Source organism: Gadus morhua, chromosome 14 (assembly GCF_902167405.1).
Source record: "Gadus morhua chromosome 14, gadMor3.0, whole genome shotgun sequence".
NCBI lineage: Eukaryota > Metazoa > Chordata > Actinopteri > Gadiformes > Gadidae > Gadus > Gadus morhua.
In genome coordinates this window covers 4,682,391-4,706,266 of record NC_044061.1, presented here as the reverse complement: position 1 = coordinate 4,706,266, position 23,876 = coordinate 4,682,391, and the positions used below count along the sequence as shown (strand labels likewise).

At 48.0% G+C, this 23,876-nt stretch overlaps 1 protein-coding gene across 3 annotated transcripts; it reads right to left on the bottom strand.

Moving 5' to 3' along the window:
• Window positions 1-324: 324 nt before the first annotated feature.
• Window positions 325-23,372, bottom strand: rhpn2 (rhophilin, Rho GTPase binding protein 2). 3 transcript variants are annotated; one of them, XM_030376679.1, is made up of 16 exons: window positions 23,160-23,371; window positions 22,673-22,729; window positions 18,803-18,918; window positions 14,347-14,475; window positions 10,891-10,966; window positions 10,000-10,077; window positions 9,368-9,492; window positions 8,479-8,645; window positions 7,262-7,449; window positions 6,510-6,666; window positions 5,813-5,932; window positions 5,299-5,493; window positions 4,482-4,558; window positions 2,934-3,080; window positions 2,346-2,501; window positions 325-1,941 (listed from the first exon to the last, which is right to left on the bottom strand). In XM_030376679.1, the coding sequence occupies exons 1-16, from the start codon at window positions 23,223-23,225 to the stop codon at window positions 1,681-1,683; spliced, it is 2,115 nt and encodes a 704-aa protein (XP_030232539.1). In that variant the 5' UTR covers window positions 23,226-23,371; the 3' UTR covers window positions 325-1,680. The 3 variants fall into 3 exon arrangements, with proteins under 3 accessions (XP_030232539.1, XP_030232540.1, XP_030232541.1); XM_030376680.1 differs by having other exon boundaries at window positions 4,512-4,558; XM_030376681.1 differs by lacking the exon at window positions 22,673-22,729 and having other exon boundaries at window positions 23,160-23,372.
• Between the last annotated feature and the right edge of the window lie 504 nt (window positions 23,373-23,876).

Below are 23,876 nucleotides of genomic sequence, written 5' to 3'. Positions count from 1 at the left end.
AAAACCGAAGGACACTAAAATGTCCCGGTTTCCACCAACCGCTATGAAATGTCCCCTGTTGTCAGCGATTACATAGCCAACGTGATCTAATTATAGCCCGATTATTAACTTAGATTGGGTCACTTGTGCTCCTTTTCTTTGTGGAATAATTGATGCGGCCCAGCCTGACCCAGACTCTACCTCCAGCGGCCCCCAGGTAGGTTGAGTTTGAGACCCCTGATCTACATAGAGCAATGTCACCTTCCAATCAATGATTTGATATAGGACTAGAACCACCAACTGGCATTACTGACATTGCTATAATTTTTTATAAAATTCCAACCGTTGTTTTGTCCGATTTTATTGAGATTTTAGTTTACAAGTTCACCGCAGAACACCAGAAAATATTTTTGAACTTTCGTAATCACAGATAACACCAACGTACTGCAATAACATGAGGGCATTCGTTCATTAATCCATTCATTCATATGTACATACACAGGACATGACATGATGACCATGTTGTAACCCCCAAAATCTCCTTCATAAAACCTAAATCGAAAGTAGACACCATGTAAGTAAACAACATTTTGTCACTGCTGAAAATTGCACAAAAACTATTTCTAGAACATTAACAAAAGCTGGAAAATTCCCTATTGCCAGAGTTAGAATTCATAGAGCATTACTGAAAAATAACAAAAAATATTCAACTTAAAAAAAATGAAACAGAAGATATTTAAATATTCACAACTTTGCCATTGAAAATATCAACAATGTGCACAAATACATATATCTATATAGATATAGCTACATCTATATCTACAGCTATAAAAATATACATACATACATATATAGATAGATATTTATATTCAAATCAATGTTCATCACATAAATAATTTGATTATCAAATGTTTATAGTAATCTACTTTGTAGACAAAAGTGAGATAGGCCGACCAAACGGGGTCAGTCAGACTACTGGCGGATGGAGCGGGACTCAAGACCCCCATTGCTTCCGCCCACTCTACATCTAGCCCCCAACACTTTCCCCTTCACTACATCCTTCAATGAGCAGAACTACATGATTGTATAAATAAAGGTATATCAGGATCCTTTCCCCTTTTTTTTGTCTTTTTTTCCAAGAGGTCAATAGAAACTTGCCCTGCCCTGTAAACTGTAATGTCTCGTGTTTATAAATATCCATAGTTTGCGACTCGGATCGACATAGAAATCAGTTGTCAACACTCTCTGTCGAGTCGCCATGGAAACACACAAGATGGGGGCAAAGAGAGCCTTCTGGGGTTACCGCCTCCAGGACGAGATCATTACGGTCTGTCTGCTGTTTGGACAGACGGACTGGAAGCTAGCATAAGGTAACTGGTGTTGACTGGGCACACTGGTCCGGCGTTGGTCGTGAAGAGGTTGTGTTTTTCCTTCCGTTTGGAAGAAACATTAGCGGACGACATGAACTGAAGTTTAGGGCTGTTGCCCCTTCTGGTGGTCCGACGCAAGGCCCGAGGGATGCCCATACGGCTTTAGTCCTGATCCGGAGTCCAGACTGCTCTGCTACTGAGGGGGACTTGGTGAGGCTTAGAGGGACCAACGGACAGGGCTAGGCTTAGAGAGGCCAGCAAACAGGGTTAGGGTTGCGTCGGCTCTCCCCGGGCTCCGGGCTAGAGCTGGGGCCAGGGCTCGTGAGCCGGGTCAGTACAGGCTGCTGTCGTTGAAGGAGCTGCTGCCGGGGAAGGTGGTGCAGGTCTTGTTCCAGGGCAGCGTGCTGGAGTACTCGGCCGAGGGCAGGCTGAGCGTGCTGGCGCTCTTCAGGCGGTTCTTCAGGCCCCAGCTCAGGAAGGACGGCTTCTTGGTGACCTTGCCCCCCTTGGCGCTCTTGTCCTCCTGGTCGTACGCTAAGCAGATCATGGAGTACGTCTTGGGAAGGCCGCAGTAGGTGGCGCTCTTGGTGTGCTGTAGGGGGGGGAAGAAGAAGAAGAAGAAGAAGAAGAAGAAGAAGAACAAGAAGAAGAAGAAGAAGAAGAAGAAGAAGAAGAAGAAGGTGTGGAGGATCAGTTTTAACGTCTTGTAGCATAGAGGAGAGGCAGATCTGATCACATGACCATATGTATACTGACTCAGAACAAACAGAAAGCGTTTAGCATTGATTGTTCTAAAGATAAACTAAGCTGATCTAAGAGAGCAGGTGACCAACTAATGGGTCATGATTCACACACGCACACACAAAACTGTGTGTGTCATTGCGTGCCACTAACATGATGTCATCACAGATCACGCCCAATGACAGCAGTGACTGTTGATCTTGTGTCCGTGGCCTCATACTGCGCCAACGGGAGGGGCTAGGGGGCGGGGCTTACCATGGAAGCATTGCCGTCCATCAGGCTGACCACACGCAGGTCGACGCCCTCCTCTCCCACGTCCTTCAGCAGACCAATCACCTGGCTGACACTCATCCCCTTGCAGTCGATGTCACCCACGGCAACGATGTAGTCTCCCTCTTTCAGCCCATTGACCTGGCAACCGGAGATAAGAAGGGAGAGGAGAGGGGTCATAAATAACAAGAGGGGTGGGGGAGTTTAGACACACCTTTATCAGTGTGTGTGTGTGTGTGTGTGTGTGTGTGTGTGTGTGTGTGTGTGTGTGTGTGTGTGTGTGTGTGTGTGTGTGTGTGTGTGTGTGTGTGTGTGTGTGTGTGTGTGTGTGTGTGTGTGTTGCACATTTCAGTCACCGTTCGTCACATTACACATTACTATTTATACCCCAGAGTAAATATATCTTTAGAGCGGATATACCTTTATACAACCGTAATGGGTTGACTCAGTTCTATGGTCCTCTCTAAGGCGTCTTAGGAGACTTCCTGCTATCTGCTGTCCTATGATGAGACAGGACTTCCCCCCCCAACCCCCTCCCCCCTCCCCATCACCCAGGATAAGAGCGAGACTCACGGCTGCTGCACAGCTGGGGTTCAGAGAGACCACCTGGACGGGAGGCTCCCCCTTCAGGGTGAAGCCCAGCTCCCCGTCCTTGGGGACCAGACGGAGGCTCCGGGGGGCCGTCCATCGCTGCTTGGCGTTGAAGAAGGACAGAGGACCCTGGGGGGAGGGGGAGGGGAGGCAGAAGGGTTAACTTACGGGTCGAGTGGTCATGTGACTTCGAGTGGAAGTCCATAAAAGGCCATGACGTGTTTGGATTCCAGCAGTCCTCCACTGCGCAACATAACAAATCACAGTGGCAATACCAATCAGATACAAATGTGTGTACGCTGCAAAATGTGAATAAACCAAAATATGGACATGAATCGTGCAAACTGCTTGCACCATTATCCGTGGTTTACACGGTCAACACTTACCTGATCTGCAGTTTTTCCTTTTCTCACAAAAAAGTTTATCGAGCTAGCTTAGTTCAGCCCCCCCAAAATACGACTGGTCTGATTCAAAGTGCTAATCCTGCTCCTGGAGGGGTTGACTGGTGTAATCAGTGTTTATTTTAAATTTCTAATTTTAACTCAGTAACTCTATCGAACAGTAATAACAGTTTCTCCTAATGACAGAAGTACTTTCCCTAGATCTCGAATATTCTCGTTCCGTAAGATAACCTAGAGAGATTTGTTAACAGCTCGGTAACAGTTAACCTAGCTGTTTGCTAAAAATGTTTGCTAAAAATGTAAGCTAAATTCTGACATTACTGACAGAACTAAAGCAATATCAGGCTCCTTTTCCATTGAGTCCCGTTGAGGTAAGAATACAACACAATGGGGTTTATTATTGTCCTTAAAACCACTAATGAGTTATCAGCAGCCTCGCTGTCTCCCGCTCAGCTTATCAGTGAAGCCCCGACAGACTCCGAGGAGGGCTGTGTGCTCTGAACCGTGACCCCTGAGTGCGCGCCTGGTTGCACCGGTAGCGATACCGCCATCTCCATGAAGGGAAACGCTCACCGTTGACCCTGCTGAGTTTACATGTTACACTATATTTCCATACCCAGTAGTTATGTTGTTAGTGTTTCAGAGCCGATCCAGAGCCAGTATGACATCATTGTTCCAGACTCAAACCCGGTCCTCATTGAGTCCATGTTTCAGAACTCTGTCAGTTTTTATGTAGTTAATGTTACAACACCAAACCAGACCCAGTTTCTATGTTGTAAAATGGGAACGGTCAAGCTTGTTTGTTTGATCATAAAAGAGAGTACTGCTTCATTCATAAAACCATCTGAGCTGAGCGTGATCATTCACGACACGCGTATGAGGCAGTATTCTCTCGTATAAGAAAACAGCTGAGCGCGAAGGTTCCCCTTCCATGAGCAAATCCATACCCGGTATGTCTTTAGTTGGTGTTTGTGAACCACTCCATACCCTGCATGTATTTTAAGAACCAATCCCAATCCAGTATGCATGTAGTCAAACTTTCAGCACCAAACAGCCCCAGTTTGCACATGGTTAGTGTTTCATGAAGCCCAGTGTGAGTGTGAAATTGGAAAGTTAGTAGCCCACATACCAGCCGCTGGAAAAAGTCCTTGACCTTCACCTTGGTGTTCGAAGGCAGCTCCGGGTGTGCACTGTGCTCCGTCTTGGCTATAGAGACAAAGGGATAGACAGAGAGACATAGAGACAGAGAGACATAGAGAGATAGAGACAGAGAACCAGAGAGACAGAGAGACAGAGAGAGACAGAGATACAGAGAGACAGAGAGAGACATAGAGACAGAGAGACATAGAGAGATAGAGACAGAGAACCAGAGAGACAGAGAGACAGAGAGAGACAGAGAGAGAGAAACAGAGAGACAGAGAGAGACATAGAGACAGAGAGACATAGAGAGATAGAGAGAGAGAACCAGAGAGACAGAGAGACAGAGAGAGACAGAGAGAGAGATACAGAGAGACAGAGAGAGACATAGAGACAGAGAGAAATAGAGAGATAGAGAGAGAAACAGAGAGACAGAGAGAGACAGAGACAGAGATACAGAAAGGTACAGAGACACACAGAGACAGAGAGACAAAGAGACAGAGAGACAGAGAGATAGAGACAGAGAGAAATAGAGACAGAGAGAGACAGAACATTAAAGAGAGAGATACAGTTAAAGAGATAGATACAGAGACACGAACAGAGAGACATAGAGACAGAAAGAACAGAACACAGCAATCAGTAATGTGGTTCATATCATCCAACAACATATAAACATCCTAGAAGAGAGGACAGAGACGATAGAGGAGACAAGAGAGGAGACAAGAGAGGAGAAAGAGAGGGGAGAGGATAGACGATAGAGGAGATGAGACTGAGAGGACAAGGAGGAGGCGAGAGAGAGGGAAGCTCACAGATGATGTCCGGCGCCTCCATGTAGTCCGTGAACTCGTCCTTGTTGTCATTGGCAGAGAACTTGTCTTTGGACCGCTCCAGGCTGGCCTGCAGGATCTCCTCCAGCACGTCAAGCTTCTTCAGGTGGCGACACAGACCGTGGACCCTCAAGGCCTCCTCGTGGCTCATGACGGCCCTCCTCAGGTGGGCTTTACCTGGAGGGGATGGGGGGGGGGGGGATATCATTCAGAACATGCTTTCATCAAATTGTGAGTATAAGATCTAAACGTGGAGGAAGGACAGGGCTTTTGGTGTGGGAGTGAGTGAGTGAGTGAGTGAGTGAGTGAGTGAGTGAGTGAGTGAGTGAGTGAGTGAGTGAGTGAGTGAGTGAGTGAGTGAGTGAGTGAGTGAGTGAGTGAGTGAGTGAGTGAGTGAGTGAGTGAGTGAGTGTGTGGGGTAGCGAGTCTGTGTGGGGTAGCGAGTCTGTGTGGGGTAGTGAGTGTGTGTGGGGTATTTGTACTAGTGATGACTCACCGATAAGCCTGCGCTCCTCCCTCTTCTTCAGCAGGTCCAGCGGGGAGCGACCCTCCGGCAGGCTGTCGTACACCTGGGACAGGGTCTTCTCCTGCTGGTCCTCGTCGTCGTTGGGACCCACTGGGGGACAGGACACACACACATCACTTACCGACTGACTGACTGTCTGACTGACTGACTGACTGACTGACTGGCTGACTGGCTGACTGGCTGACTGGCTGGCTGGCTGGCTGGCTGGCTGGCTGGCTGGCTGGCTGACTGGCTGACTGGCTGACTGGCTGACTGGCTGGGAGCTTCGATGGTAAACAGAGAAAAAAAGAAAGATGGCAGAAAAGACAGACAAACCATAATACTAAAATTGTAGTTCCAAACCTCAGATGGACTCAATAGCTTCTGAGATTTTTTCCCAACAATCGTAAGAGCTCCTGATGACTCAGAGACTACCTCAGTGATTCTAAGAAGTTCCAAGAGATTCTAGGAGCACAGGAAAGACCAAGGACATATGTTCTGGTAGAGACCGAGAGAACGGGTGATATGATAGAATCATGATCGATTTTGAGGGATTCCAGTAACTTCCGACGGATTCAAAAATATTCGGATGGAGTTCCTATCAGGTTATGAGAGGTTATATGAGGTTGTAGGAGGTTCTGAGGTGTTCTGGGAGACTCTAGAAGGTTCTGAGAGGGGTCGTTCTTACGTTGGTGGTCCAGTAGCGCGGTGGCCAGGAAGTAGTGGGCCAGGGAGCGGTAGTGGTTGGTCTTCACCTGGCACATGGAGGACCAGAACAGCGGCACATTGTCCTTGATGGGCGTCTGCACCATGGACTGGTGAACCTGGTCGTAGATGTCCGACACCTGTGCGAAGGGGAGGTTACCACGGTGACCGTCTATTCAAACCACAACACTTTCTCCAGTCAAAACAACGCGGCAGGGTAGACAGGAAGTATTATATATATTCATTACACGGCTCTTCTCAATGCCGTGGAATGCTCCGTTCATTTGCATGGGCCCTTCACAACTTCCGGCAGGGATTATATTTGATAATTCACCGTTCCTAAGTATAATTGACCGCTGTCAAGGAAATTGGATTTTTGCCGACTTTCGTATCATTCCGCAAGTAGTCCGGTAACTTATCAACCCAGCGTGCTCAGTTGCTAGGCAACGTCAACGTCTTTGGCAGACTACTTCTCTGCTGATCAACACTACGAATGCTGGTAACAAATAAATTGTAAAAAGACACACCGTTCGTTTTGGGAAGTAGCCGTGTAATAAGCGGGATAATGTATAGAACGTCGCCGGTCATTATCGTCCGTGTCCTGTTCGCCCTGTCGGGGCTTATTTCCCCGATAACGACCGGCGTTCTACACATTATCCTCTCCATTGTGGATTGAGGACGTTTGACACTTTGTCGTCGTCGCCGTCGAGTCGGCGGATCTTCAGGGGTTCCTACCTTGGCGGCCTCCTGGGCCATCCGCAGCAGGGACAGGAAGTGGTTACGGATCCCGGGCAGCACGGACCTCTCGAACAGACACTCCTGGGCCTGGGCCAGCATCATGCTGGACAGCATGGCCAGCATGGCCGGGCTCAGGTCGTAGCTGGGGATGTGGGTGAAGGTGTCCCTCAGGTGGTTCAGGACGCCTGCGGCCGGGGGGAGGGCAGGGTTTCAGAGTTACTTAAACAAAGGTTGCCTTTGAAAACGCGCGGGCCGGGCTCGAACCGGTTCCCTCGTCGCCTCGTTCCCTAATCCCTACGAAGAAACGTTGGCATGCAAACATTTCGGACAGCGGTACCAAATGGTGACGCCCCAAAGATTACCAGTACTACCCTGCTCTCCCAGTGGGGGGGGGGGGTTTGGGGTTACTAGGTTTAAAACACAGTGGAAAAGTTTGAAAACAACGTGCTCCTCATCCATATCTATCTCACGCTCTGTTGACGTCAAACCCCCGACCAGAGCGAGCAGAGAGAGAGAGAAGGTTGGCTCTCTGGGGTTCTGAACCCAGACCAAACAGAAAACATCTGCTCCCGCTTTGATCCCCGGCCAGAGGCTGCAGAGCAGAAGCTCGTCTACAGCCGGGAGCTGCTCTAATAACAGAGCCCTGTCTGCCAGCCAGGGGGCTAGCGAGCTAACACGCTAGCAGGCCAACACGCTGGAGGCTTCCAACAGCATGAAGCGATTACCTCGAACCCCTGCTGGGTTGACGTGTTCCCTGACTTCCTAATGCTGGAAACAATGTTCGCAATAAGGGGCACGACTTGTTTAACGTCAGCGACGACTTTGCTAGGAGCAAAGGCAGAGCAGGGCTGTTATTACCCGCTCCTAGCTCGCTCCAGAGTGTGTCTGGACGCCAGAGAGAGACTGTAGTAGGGTAAGGCGACTCGACTCATGACAAATTGCTTGGTCGCTCGATGAGCGTTTCCATATACGCAAGACAGATAGAGAGAGCTTATTATAAACACAGTGATATATGAGCCAACCAAAACAGTTGTCATGAGTTGAGTTGCTGCAATGTTTGACGGTAGTTTAGAAAGGTTCTGCTCGTGCAAGGGTTACAAACGACGACAAATAACGTCTTCCCTGCTTTGTCTCAGACACACGTCTTCAGGCGTTAATGGAGACTCTCCCTGCGTGACGGAACAGGTCAGAGGATCGAGCGGTTCTGTTCTCACCGGCTGCTTTCTGGAAGGAGGTGACGGCCTGGTCCAGCCCAGTGAGGGTCTGTCGGTTGCTCCGGGTTCCAATCTGGGTGAAGAGGGCGGCCATGTTGAAGAGGACGCTGGCCTTCTCCAGAGAGATGTTCTGCTGGCACAGCGGCACGCCCGTGAACGAGTCGTACCTGGGGCACGCAGAGAGTCAGTACGATTAATACAATGAATAAACTTTATTAACAAGATATCAATAACTACATACAACCGAACACGAACATAGATGGATATAAGAAATATGAACTCCTTTTTAAACATGTTATTAACAATTGTTACATGTTATAAACCATTTTTGCATTTTATCTATCTAATAACTTGAACTATTAAGCTTTATTGCTGTCCATTGAATCTAATAAACAAATGATAACTGATAATTAAAATGTAACAATGCCACACTCGTCTTGGCTGACAGCGACGGTTTTCCACCTCAGGGCCCTGACGGCATAAGACCGGACCTCTGGTACCGAACCAACAGTGAGTTTGTACGTTATATGTGTATATGTAGGTATACTTCACTGTATTTACTTAGCTTTAGAAAATATGTTTTGTGCTTCCAAGTGGGCAACTTTAAAATGATATAATTATATTTCAGGTATTAATTGCAGAAATTGCGAGTTGAAATTTAAGTAAAGGGAACTGCTAGTAGTTTATAATCATTGTTTGATCTAATGAAAGGGGCTGGGATTAAACAAGTGTATACTTATTCCCACCCCTTTCCAAACAGGTTAAGAAAAAATAACCTTGTTTTTGTTCATGTCATTCGATGACATGTTTCTTGCATATTTTAAAAATACTTTTTTTAAATCAAATCAAATCAACAGTGTTAACGTGTTGGAGGGGGGGGGGGCAGTACCAGGTGAAGAAGAGGCCGCTCTGGCGGTTGGGCGTGAAGAAGCGGCTCTCCATCAGGGGGAGGGTGTTGTAGTACTTGGCCAGGAGCTCCATGCCGGCCTCGCTGCGGGCTGGCGTCCTGCACGCCTGGAGCACACGGTGGAAACATGGCGTCAGGGCGGACTGCTACTGTTGGACTGAAGGAAAACTACAGAGCACCCCCCGGGTGGATGGGGGGGCTCTACTGGAACAGAACCAGTCTGGTAGAGGGAGGTGTTTTACTGGAACAGAACCAGTCTGGTAGTGGGAGGTGTTCTACTGGAACAGAACCACGTGGTAGTGGGAGGTATTCTACTGGAACAGAACCAGTCTGGTAGTGGGAGGTGTTCTACTGGAACAGAACCACGTGGTAGTGGGAGGTATTCTACTGGAACAGAACCAGTCTGGTAATGGGGGCATTCTACTGGAACAGAACCAGTCTGGTAGTGGGGGGTATTCTACTGGAACAGAACCAGTCTGGTAGTGGGAGTATTCTACTGGTTCAGAAGCAGGCTGGTAGTGGGAGGTGTTCTTCTACTGGTTCAGAAGCAGGCTGGTAGTGGGAGGTATACTATTGATTCCACCATACTGGTGGGGGGCCAGGTGAGGGCGTACCTGTCGCAGGTCCATCAGATCAGCGATCTCGTCCTCATAATCGTTCCCGTCCTCGCTGTAGTGCTCCAGGATGAAGTCCTTCAGAATCACAACAAAATGCAACTGAGCGCAATAATACACGAAAATCTTGCACACCACATAACATCATTTAACAACATCAACTTATACACCTCCAGCGCAAACGTAACATAAAAACAACAACATTCAAAAGCCATATTAACCAGGTTCTTTCCAACGATACCGGTTCCCAAACTTCCCCCAAATTCCTCAACAAGATAATAATATTGTTACTAGGACAGCTTGTGTAATTATTATGTTGTAATTGTTGTCGTAGATATGTCTGCCAACCGGGTTGTTGTGTCCTTTGAATCAGAGCCAACAGAAGGCTACAATCGACCCAGTTATTAAATAGATAATGAGCCCTTACCATTAACTACCTGGTTATTAAATAGATAATTACAAGTGTTTAAACTTCCTGACACTCTGACGTTCATTCCAGCTCGGTGGAACGATCACCTTGTCTGTCACGGAGCAGGCCGCGAGGTGTAACGGCTGACAGCCGGCTCGTTAAAGCCCCAGCCCTCGGTGGCCTACTTCTGGATTTATAGAGCGGCTCAGCGAGACATCGAACCCGTCATACTGACTCATTCATGGCCAGGCGTATGCAAAGTAGGATACAGTGAGTGCCGAGACAGGAAATTAAGAAGCATGTAGGGATCGGGTTTCCTGATTAGCGGTTACGGATTGTTTACAGGTACACTGGTGCAGGGGGGGTACCGTCCATTGGTAGTTGAATGCTGGGCTATCATGTTCCTCGTCAAGGGTTCCAAAACAACAGTCCTTGCCAGGTAAGATGGCGGAAGGTAAGATTGTAGGATTGTAGGATTTTACCTTGAAGGCCACCGAGAAGTCCACCTCTTTCGTCTCCTTCAAACCCAGCGGAATGAGAGGGATGTTGGACATCTCTCTGTCAGAGGAAGAGGAGGAGAAGAGTCAGTACTAACAAACCCACTAGTCAAACCGGTTACATCACAGTCTGCTAGAGGTCGTACAAACGTAAACAACGTCCCACCGCATAGACACGACTCCCAAGCAGGACAATGGAAATTAACATAAGGAAAGTGATCTTCATCTACCTTGACACCCTCATGCACCCCAATACTCACTAACCATCCACACGATCATACCCAAACACACCCTCATACAAACCTCATACTCAGTTACCACCCGTACCCTCACACCCCACCAGACTCTCAAACCCCACCAGAACCTCACACCCCCCCCCCCCCCCCACCAACGCCCAAATAACCCAACAAGCCTGACGCAAAGTGGTAAACAAACATCCCGCCAGATGAGCTACAGAGCTGGGAGGGAGAGTGAGAGTGGCAGTGTTCCGGTATCAGACCTCCCTGGGAGAGGTGTGACACCAGATAGGCCGCCCACTCCCTCTGAAGACACAACACACCTCATGACGCAGACTGCGGTCTACGGCGGACAAAGCGCGGCACGCATTCATTACAGGGACAGAACACCACGGCTAATAACTTTCCAGAGGACCACAATGTCCTGGGTAAAGTACAAAAATCAACAAGGGATGGGTTCCATGTTTGAGGATTCCTGTCCGCTTCAAATGGTCCTTTCTAATGTTTCAGATTGACAAACAACCGTTGACGATATTCCGCCAGAGTCCCCGGGGGAAACATCAAACGATACCCTGGCCTTGTTAAAGAGCATGGGAATCCTCCGCACTCGCTGCCAGCACCCGACGTGTGGCCGTAGCGGCGGGCTACGTGGTGAGCAAGCTCTGGTTCTGATCAGAACAGATGAATAGACGTCTGGGGTGTTGCCAAACAGGCAGCAGATACACTTCCTGACGGCAGCCGGGGAGCGTGTTTAACGTTTTGTTGAGGGTTTCAGGACATAGTCCGCTGCAATTTAGTTTGTTTATGGATACGTTTTGCTACTGGTTTCAGGACACAGTCCGCTGCAATTTGGTTTGGTTATGGATACGTTTTGCTACTGGTTTCAGGACACAGTCCGCTGCAATTTGGTTTGGTTATGGATACGTTTTGCTACTGGTTTCAGGACACAGTCCGCTGCAATTTGGTTTGGTTATGGATACGTTTTGCTACTGGTTTCAGGACACAGTCCGCTGCAATTTGGTTTGGTTATGGATACGTTTTGCTACTGGTTTCAGGACACAGTCCGCTGCAATTTGGAGACGTTTCCATGTACAACCAGGAGGTTGAAATTTAGTTATTGCCGCTATCATACTCATAGCTCAAACTGAGCCGACAGCGGTCTGTCCGGGATGGTAGGGAGAGCTGTGTGAGAGCTAGGGAGAGGGCCCTCCCTTAAGGAATGTTGACAACATTGGCAGGAAGACAAGGAGCAGCCGACTAATATTACCATGGAAACCTTGCCCTGGTTTACTCAGAAGTGACCAAAAACCACAGTACACACACTGACACATATGGCACGGGAGGTACACTTCCATATTACTACAGTTCTGATATAGGGCCACAGTATTGATATAGTACTACATTAATTACATTGTACCAGAGTGCTCACATAGTACCAAAGGTACCAACATCATACCACATCCTTACCATAGTGCTTCAGTACTAAGATAGTAGTGCTACACACTACGACACTACTAGTAACATACTTGCATAGCTCAATATGACTAACATAATACCACAGATTTGAGGCAACATGATTGATGCTTCAATCAGTTGATCTGATGCGTCTCTCTGACACGCACGTACGTTATCACGTCAATCTAGGCCAACTAGCAGGAGAACCAGGTTGACTTGCACTAGAACCCTGCTAAGTGGCTGCTGAATCAGGATGAGCAGCAGCCGCAGAACCAGACTGATTAGCAGCTGAATCAGGATGACTAGCCGCAGAAACAGTCTGATCAGCAGTAGAACCAGGCTGATTCGCAGAAGAGGTGGTGTCAGCCACCGTGAAACCTGCTTATTTGGTTTTTGGAAAGAGGTCGGACTTCACCAGGAAGTGGGTCACGGCAGAATTAGGTACCGGTGAGGGACAGGCTGACTCATGCTGCCTTCGTGTGATGCAGTTTTACAGTTTTAGAGAATTAGATAAGGAGACTATCAAAGAATCATCGGTAGACAGAGAGAGAGAGATGGAGAGTGATAGAGGGAGCGAGCGAGAGAGAGAGATGGAGAGTGATAGAGGGAGGGAGGGAGAGAGAGAGATGGAGAGTGATAGAGGGAGCGAGGGAGAGAGAGAGAGATGGAGAGTGATAGAGGGAGCGAGGGCGAGAGGGAGAGAGAGATATAGAGAGCGATAAGAAAAATATAGAGGGATAGAAGGGGATAGATGGTGTAAGAGAGAGAGAGATTGAGAGCGACATAGAGAGTGAGAGAGAGAGAAAGAGTGATAGAGAGAGAAAGAGTGATAGAGAGAGAAAGAGTGATAGAGAGTGATAACGAGAGAAAGAGATTGATAGAGAGAAGGATAGAGAAAGAGAAAGAGATACAGTAATTTAGAAAGGGGTATAGTGATATAGAGATTGGTAGAGGGCGATAATGAGACCCCATCCATTGACATGTCTGCCGCGTTTGCACGGTGACCTGACCCACTGCCCACCGTCTATGGGCTGGAGACCCGGCTGGCGGTGAGTCCCGGTTACCATGGTGACGGGCTTAACTACTTGACATCCTAAAACTAACCCAACTGAAACACGCACATTATACCTCTCAGCATCTGTGTTGTTTGTTTGTCGTCGTCATGGCAAACTTTTCTAAATAGGTGTGTGCACGCGGGCGCGCATATGTGTGTGTTTGTTCACGAGTGGAGAGAGGAGCCTCATTAAATCCTAGCGTCCTAGAATACTAAACCAACCCAACCGCCTGCACTGCTCTCTTTATTTTCATTTCATTTGGGTACTGCCAAATGACAATTTATTCAAATGAACATTTACAACTTTTTAAAGCCCTACACATACCAACACACCAAACACACACACACACAGGGCCGTAGCACCAAATCCTGGGCCCCTATACTATAGGTACTGCTGGACCCCCCTGCGCCAGGTTGTTGAGGGGGGGGGGTCCGGAGCGATTGTTGAGGGGGGGGGGGGGGGGAAGCGATTGTTGAGGGGGGGGGGGGAAGCGATTGTTGACGGGGGGGAGGGATGAAGAAAAAATAAAAAGTAAGATGAAATTTTTTTTTTTTTTTTTTTTTTGGTCATGGGCCCCCCCTCTGCCTTGGGCCCCCCCACAACTGTCCCCTTTGTCCCCGCAGTCCGACGGCCCTGCACACACACACACACACACACACACACTGAGACCCAGGGAAGGAGCTGTGGGGACCTACTGGGGGCTCTGGTAGACGTCCACGGAGCTGTTGAGCGCCTCCAGCTCCTCCATGAGCAGCTGCAGGTTGGAGTTGACGTAGCTCAGCTCCAAGCCCACCATCTCACGGACCTTGTTGTTATTGGTTGCCCTGGGAACGGAGAGAGGGAGGGGGGGGTGTAGATGTGATCAGAGGGCGTGCGGTTTCTTTGTGCTCTCGTGTCGTCGAGCTACGAAACGTTTCACTTCAAACAGTAAGTGAATCAGGTAGGGTGGCATTGAAAACACGACAGAACCTAAAAGCTTTTAGCTGCCACGCACGTAATGCCAGGTTCTGTTGGGGAACCCAGTCGGGTCCTTTGGACTGGGACAATGTGATTTCAGTGGAAAAAATACAAAAACAAAACAACAAATGCTCAAGTGTTCATGAGGGAGGAGGAAACAGGAGGATAGAGACATGTTGTATCTGAGCGATTACATCCAGGACAACACAATAGGGTGTACGTGTGTGAGCTGCACAACAGAGATAAGAGGCCAGTGTGTTTTTGGTGCATGTTCTGTGGCACAAGAACATGCGCACACACACACACACACACACACACACACACATACACCTCAATCTGTAAAGCTTTACCTCTCTTCTTCTTTTTCTGTTCAATGCTTCAATCCTGTCCAACCCATCCCTCTCTCTACTTCACACTAATTAATTTTTCTCTTGGCATGCCACTTGAGCACATCTCTCTCTCTCTCACAGAAAAAAAAGGTATAAGCTATTATTCTCAGAGAGAGAGAGAGAGAGAGAGAGAGAGAGAGAGAGAGAGAGAGAGAGAGAGAGAGAGAGAGAGAGAGAGAGAGAGAGAGAGAGAGAGAGAGAGAGAGAGAGAGAGAGAGAGAGAGAGAGAGAGAGAGAGAGAGAGACACATGTAAAGAGACAGAGAGAGTGAGAGAGACAGAGGGAGAGAATCAGAGGGAGAGAAACAGACAGACCAAGAGACAGAGAAAGGGACAGAGAGAAACAGACAAGACCAAGAGGGAGACAAAGACCCATAGAGTGAGAGACAGAGAAAGCCGATCTGACCTGTCTGACTACATCTGATAGCTTAAGGAATGCAGAACAACAGAGAGAGACAGAGGGAGAGAGAGAGAGCAGAAACACACACACACACACAGACACACACACTCCGACACACACACACACACCCACACAAACACTAGGCGGCTCCTGGACACGCCCCCTCACCCTACCAGGCCTAGCCAGCTTATGTTTTCAACTATAAAAAAATTCTCTACCAGGAAATAAAGAAGAGAGAGAGACGAACCGACAAAGACAGAGGGTGCCAGAGAAGATTGACAGACAGACAGACAGACAGACAGACAGACAGACAGACAGACAGACAGACAGACAGACAGACAGACAGACAGACAGACAGACAGACAGACAGACAGACAGACAGACAGACAGACAGACAGACAGAGACACTGAGACAGAGAGACAGAGGGGGAGACACAGACACAGACAGACAGACAGACAGACAGACAGACAGACAGACAGACAGACAGACAGACAGACAGAGAGGGTGACAGAGACAGGGTCAGAGACAGAGACGTAAGATACTGGTAGTATTTTGATTGGTTTGTTCCAGACAGCTGGTGCCTGACATTCTTTTGTGAATACACAAGAAAAGATTCCCTGGTTGATAAATCACAGATGTTTAAAGAGGAACTAAATCCACATTTAAAAATCGAACTGACTCATATTCCTTCCATTTTTACGATAGGGAGACAACTACCCTTCTGGATTAGCTCTGGTTGGGTAAGGTCGAGTCACTGGCCTCTCATCACACCATTTCGAACCAATGACAACTCAAGAATGGACACTTGAGAACGGATATACTGAAAGAGCAATCAATGTAAAAAAACATAAACCCTCTAACCAAAATGAACACTAGCCTTTGACCTTTCATTAAGCTATTTATTTATTAAAAACATATTCATACCCTGATGAACGTTAACATTAGTCAGATCCCTTTCCTAGTTCATACCTCGAGGTGCGTTATGTAATCTAGGGAGAGCACGGAGTTAACGGCCTGTTTGTTTTGTCCTGAGGCTTGCATAACCGCGATACGCCAGGTCTGCTTGCTTTCACTACGGGTTCTTTCACAGAACGAGAGTAAGAACGAGACGTTTGTTCTGAAACCGAGAGTAGAGAACAGAAGAGGCGAGGAGAGGGGACCCTGGCTTTGAAAAACAATCAGTTAACGACCTCGAGAACCGCTAATAACATCAGGCCTAAAAAAAAATTTTGTTTGGTTCCGGTTTCCGACCGACCCTGTCAATTTATGTGCGACCCAAATTATTTTATGAGTTTTATAAAAAAAAAAAAAAAAATTTTTTTTTTTTTTTTTTAATGTAATTACGTTTTGGTACAGCACCTCTATAATTACGTTTTGGTACAGCACCTCTTCATTCTGTACAAGGATGAGCGAATTTTCTCGTTTTTAAATGAAAACAACCTACCTATCATTCGCTGCCGCTGGAAAAAATAAAATAAAAAAATAAAATAAATTCCCTACCTACCCATGACCTCAACTGACAACCAACAGGAACCAAACTTTTTTTTTTTTTAGGCCTCAGGAGAAAAATCATTTTATACCTTAACACCTAGAAAACCAATAAATACATCATAAGAACCACTAATTAACTCATACAATTAATCCTCTTAGTTAAATAAACGCCTCAAGAACCACTAATTAACTCAATCCTCTTAGTTAAATAAACTCCTCACGAACCACTAATTACATCATAAGAACAATCATATGAGTTAAATGAACGCCTCGAGAACCACTAATTACTTTTACTTAGCTGGTCCGGCAAAATCAAACAGAGTCGGGCCCACACACAGCCCTGACCCCGCGCCCCTACAGCCGCAGGAAGGGGACTTTCAAAAGGCTTATTGGGCTTGGTATTCCTTTCAAGCAGAGTACTGTGGTAAGATGAATCCTCACACATCAAAGAGGCTTTCTGCTCACCTGGAGTGCCTAAGTTTCCCTAACACAACACTTAAGACTATGACTTTAAGCCAATATGTATTGTGCTTTATAAATAAACTTAAGGCTAAAGTGTTAGCTCTTCATTCCTTAAATAAACAACTGAATTGAACAGGTGAGATTAGAGTAAACTAGAGTAAAAGCAGGGGTTGGCAGGAGTTAGCAATAGAGAGCATGAGTTAATAGAGAGTAGCAGGAGTTAGCATTAGGTAGCATGAGTTAGCAGAAGCTATCAGGAGATAGCATGACGTAGCATGAATTAACATGAGTTAGCAGAATGAAGCAGGAGTTAGCGTAAGGTAGCATGAGTTAACATAACGTAGCAGCAGCAAGTAGAAGGAGGTAGCATGAGGTAGCATTGGTCCACAGGAGTTAGCATGAGGTGGCATAAGTTAGCATAAGTTAGCCGAAGGTAGCAGGAGTAAGCATGAGATAACAGGAATTAGCACGAGGTAGCCCGAGGTAACATTGTGCCAGAGAGCAGTGTATGCCGTCGTGCGTGCAATCATCGCGAAGCCGCTGGATTCCTGCCCTGACACGGGTAATAAACAACATCTCACAGTGCCTGATCTCTCCGTCTCCTGATCTCTGACAGCTCGGTGACAGGGAGAGGAGAGACTGGGTAAAGACACATTCGGCTGCCAGGCGTGACAATAGGCCGCTTTACGGTTTACAAACAGTGGTGACGTGTGTAGGGTGTGTGCAAAGTGAGGCTACAACAGTGCAGCACAGTGCAGTGGTTGGTCAATGTGTGCCCACTGTGCCGGAGAACTCACCACCAAATAACACGAATACCTCCTCAACAAACGGACTTTACAAAAACTGGTGAGCGACTTACAGATCCGAGGGCAGTTAGTTAGTTAGTGAGTAGGTAGACGACATAAAAACGGACCCAATGTTCAGTGGAGAGCTATAAAGATAGATATTTAGTTAGACATTACGAGCATGCAAGCCAATAGCTCTCTACCCTGTCGCATTAACATCCAGTCAGGCGACAATATTGACTCTATCCTACCAGGGTATAATATAATTTTGACCGATTACAAAGTATATTATACGTTTACTTGTACGCTGTGAGGAGGCGTCTGATCTGCTGAGTCTACAGCTCTAAAGAGCCTCCCTCCCTCATTCAACCGAAAGACGTGGTTGTCATTTACTTTTTGGGGGAACACTTCATAAATGGCCACACTTGAATTATACGCTGGTCGGACATATACATCTCTGACCATGCTTTCCTATTCATGAATCGTCAAGGCACACTCGGCATAGACGACTACCGAGTAACTTGTGTTATGTGTATAGGGTGTAACTTGTGTTGTGTTTATAGGGTGTCTCGTGTGTCGTATGTATAGGCTGTATCATGCGTCCTATGTATAGGGTCCTCAGAAAAAACGCTTATATCACAAACACCTTAAGACACACAGGACTTACTTGAGGAGGTTCTCGGCCCCTGCTCTCATCCTCATCTGTTTGATGATCTGCTGGTTGACTCCCGCTCGCTGGTTCTGGAGCTTACTGCGACCCGTCTGGGCGAAGGGGTTACATCCCTGCAGAGCACAACGCACACACAGGTTAGACGCACTGGTGGGTTCTTCACACACACACACACTGGTGGGTTCCGCACGCACACACACACACACACACACACACACACACACACACACACACACACACACACACACACACACACACACACACACACACACACACACACACACACACACACACACACGGGCCCTGTTTTTATTAAGCTGGATTCCAAGGTTAACCGACTATGTTAAGTCAGAATTCTGGGAAAGCCAGAATCTTCGGTTTTCGGTTTCAGATGCCAAGATTAGACTAATCTTGGTTCATTGGCCATGTTCGACCAGTCTGTGAATCTGGAGCAAACCCGGTACATAGAGCTGTTTTATATGACACTTCTGAATTTTGACATAATGTCCATTTGTCAGAATGAAATTGATCTATATAGTACAGAATATACCATCATAATAATAGGCCTTCACATTGATATTATCAAAGAGTCAAGCCAGCGGGTGAAGTTTAACCTAAACTGCTACCTTAAACAGAGCACAGTTTAGACCCACTGTTGAGTTAACACACACACACACACACACACACACACACACACACACACACACACACACACACACACACACACACAGCCAAGAAAACCCGAGCAGCACCTATAGCAACCGTGCAGCCCCTTGCGTGCGTACACACTGGGCTGTACTATATGTTCTTGTGTTATCAGTCCCTCATCTCCTGCATCCAACCCTGCTGTGTCAACACACTCTCTGATACACACACACCTTCTCACACACACCTTCCCACAAACACACGCAGACGCCAACTCTCTCTCACACACACACACACACACACACAGACACACAGACACACAGACACACACACACACACACACAGACACACGTCTTCTCTCTCTCACCGACACACTCGAACATACACACCTTCTCACAAACAAAACACACACACTCCTTCTCACACACACATCCCACACACGGACGTTGATGTCCGTCACACAGAACAGCGCGCTATGGGAACGGTCCTCACTAGTTTGGCTTATCTACAGAAACAAACAGCATGACGTACACCTCCCCGTGGGACCAACGCTCTGCTGACACGGTGGATATCAGGGAGTGGACAGGATACCGGCAAAGTCTAATGGGACGGGGGTCGTTAGGGGTCGAGTCCACGCTGAAAGGTACTGGAATCAACACCACCAATCTCAAGCCTACCCCCCCCCCCTCCTACATGGGTAAGTCGCAGTGGACAGGTGCTGCACAGAGCGAAGAATGAACAATCATTTGTATTCTGAACATTGTGTGCCCGGGTCGACCGTCCCGTCAGCGGCCACACGGAAACAGAACACAGGGTCCAGTCTATCGACCCGTCGCCATGCCAACCACTCCAGAACGCTCCCCGCGGGGACCCCCGTCCAACGAGGGGCCAACCGGGGGGGGGGAAAGAGGAGGCAGGGGAGGGGGGGGGGGGGGGGGGGGGGGGGGGGAGGTGCTAACGAACTAGAGACGCTGCTGGAACAATGGTTGCATCAAATGCTCATGGCAGCGTCAGGGCCTGGGAGCTGAATCCAAACCACAAGCAGAATCCTCCTCCTCTTCCTCCTCCTCCTCCTCCTCCTCCTCCTCGTTCTCCACCACAGCCCTTCCTGCCTGTCCTGTTCCCAGCGCCCCCGGTTCTGACCCACTGCGTCACACATGGCATCGGTTGGGTTTGGCCCGGGAGTTGGGGAGCAGAGACGGGACGAGTCAGCTGTTTCCAGTCTTCCCGACCCAAACAGCTGGACCAGAACCAACCAATAGAGGAGAGGATGGGAAGGAGAGAATAGGGGAGGGAAAGACGAGAGAGAGGGGGAGATAGGTGAGGAACAGAGGGGGGGGGGGGATCGGAAGTGAGGAGACCAGGAGAGAGTGAAAGAGAAAAGGTGTTCTAAACTCTTTCCAAAGCGGAAACCTTTCCATGGTGACGGCAACAGTCATTCACTGCTTGCGGGGAAGTCAATTTGCTTCGCTTCGTTCGAAAAAGGTCAGAGATCGCACTGCAAGATTTGTGACACACAAATCATGGGTGTGCATTTGCGTGCGGGTATATACTGTAAATCTCTGTCTGTGTATCTGTGTGTGTGTGTGTGTGTGTGTGTGTGTGTGTGTGTGTGTGTGTGTGTGTGTGTGTGTGTGTGTGTGTGTGTGTGTGTGTGTGTGTGTGTGTGTGTGTGTGTGTGTGTGTGTGTGTGTGTACACGTGCGTGTGATGACAACACTGACCGACCCGCATGGCTGAGGTGTTTAACTTGTTCTTTTACCAACAACCCGTACGGGGAGCAGGAAGCATTCCATTCCCTGAATCCACATCCATGTTTTGACCCCCGGGCCCGGCTGAGTGGGCTATCCAAACAGGTCTGGCTATTGGGCACCCCAGTCGACCCCCAGGTCGCCGTGGCGTTCAGAACAAACAAACATTAGATAACGAGCCGCCAGCTCCCAGTGAACACCCACGACTTCCTCTTCCTCGCTCTGACTCACAACATGCAAACCGTGACCCGCCATGTGCCCGTGTCCCTCCTCCTAAATGTGATTTTAATACGACTATTTGCAAGTACTTTAGCCGTTTAGCAGACGGTTTGATCCTCAGCAACTTACGGTGAATTCAGATGGAGGTCATCAGGTAGGGGCTAGGGGGGGCATCTGCTTCTAAACTACCTCACGTTAAAACATACATACGTAGTCCACTCAACTACGCCACATTGAAAAATACTGAGTTGACTCGACTACACAAATTAAAACATACTGAGGGAGTTTACTCAACTACCCCACATTAAATCATGCTGAGGTAGTTTAGTCCACACACCACATCAAAACAAACTGAAGGAGTTGTAGTAATGTACAATCCTAAATCATCCTACCACCACCCCCACCCTTATTTACGAGCGTCCAAATTGTACCAGAAGGGAAAAATCGACTGGTCAGGCAATGTTTTAATATATATCCCAGAATTGTTTTACTGTTCCCAATAGTCATATTAATCTACCATTTGCTTATGAAAAATGTGGGGCCTCAATTGACGAGGTCACTCGAGGGTGTACAAACGGAGAGGGAGGGGGCCACATGAAAAGGTTTAATTTTCTCATCGGTGACTGATTTGTCTCGGTGGTGAAAGTCAGGCCAAGGTCTCAGTGATAGCATCTCGCTGGGCCTGAGGGCGGCAGAGGGCCGGGCTGAGGGCCGACGGTAAGGGAAGGGCCGCTCCACATTCTCTGCATAGCTGCTGAACCTATCAGCTGAAGACCAACGAAGCCTCTGCCGCCACCGCCCAGGGTGCACGCCCCCACGCACCACCTCGTGCACACTCCCACATGCACGCTCCCAGGTACCACCTTGTGCACGCTCCCACACACCACCTCACGCACTCCCCCGGGCACCACCTCGTGCACGCTCCCACACACACCCACAAACCTCGTGCACACACATATTCTGAGGATGTGAGGGCAGAGAGGGTGTTGAGAGACTGAAGCGAGAGAGTGACACAAGAGAGAAAGAGAGAGAAACAAGAAACAAACAAGAGAGAGAACCAAGAGATGGAGAGAGAGAGAACCAAGAGATGGAGAGAGAGAGACACAAGAGAGATATACGAGAGAGAGAGAGAGAGACACAAGAGAGATATACGAGAGAGAGAGAGAGAGACACAAGAGAGATATACGAGAGAGAGAGAGAGAGAGAGAGAGAGAGAGAGAGAGAGAGAGAGAGAGAGAGAGAGAGAATGTCACCTGAAACTGACAGTTCCGCCCTGAAACAGCACTTTGCTTCAGATCTGCGTTCTCGATCTGCGGGGGTTTCGTTCGGAGCATTAAACCCACAGAACCAGTGTCAACTAAATAGGTTTCGTTCATACTATAGTGCAGGCCTGCACTATAGGTCTGAATAGTAAACATCACGTCAGAAAGAATACAACAACAATAAAATATACAGGTCAAATTAATAGAACTCCTCTAGTCCAATTGTTTTAACAAAGATTCATTGGAGCTAAGTTTCGCTAAAAAATCCAAATATGCAGGAATATTTGTGTAGGTGTGTGTAAGTTTGGCCTATTTCCGAAAAATACACTATCGTCGGTTTCTTACGATGCCATTGTGAATTTCGGGTTTTCTAAACCCATCCCCACATCGAACCCCTAGACTAAAGCCTGGAGAGGAGCTCCTCCATCAGGCATCATTGCGACCGCTGATGTTCCTCAGGTAAACTTCTGTCTCTCACCTTCTTAAAGTAAGGCTTTTCCCCGCATCCCTCGCCGATCCCTTTCGGTAAAATCGTGTCCGTCATCCCGGTGTTGTCCCGGTGCTTCGGGCGTGATCTCGGGTGTGTTGTCCTCGGTTCCTGGTCGTTCAACAGGTGCGTGTTGTTTCCCCTGCGGTTGTTCAGCTCAGTCTGGCTTCTCTGTTAGCTCTGACCTCTGATACTGCTCGTCATTAGTTAGATATCAAGTCCCACGGTCTGAGCGTACGGTGGGCGGGGCATCGAAAGCAGAGAGGCACCGCCCACCGTACTAACAGGTCGCTGATTTGTTAGTTGACGGCGGGAATGGCCGCCCACCCCGACATACTGTACCTTGGGCCCCTGGGATCCGTTGGACTGGGTTGTTGTTTCTGGAGGTGGGCGGGGCCTCAGTAGACGGGGAGAGGTCACGGTGGAGGTGTGACCGTTGAAGTGTTTTGTTTTGTTACTGTTTATATCTATTACATATTTAAACATGATTCATTTCTAAAATATGGATACATTTGATCGGTTTGTTTGATTGACTCATTGTTGGTAGTTGAAAAGCCACCTGGAGTTAAATTATCCGGGCGTCTCTGGTGGTGACGGACAATTTCTGCCATCTCCATGACAACCACAAGGTTTAATGAACGATTTGAATGGCCACTGAGCCCCCCACACACACACACACACACACACACACACACACACACACACACA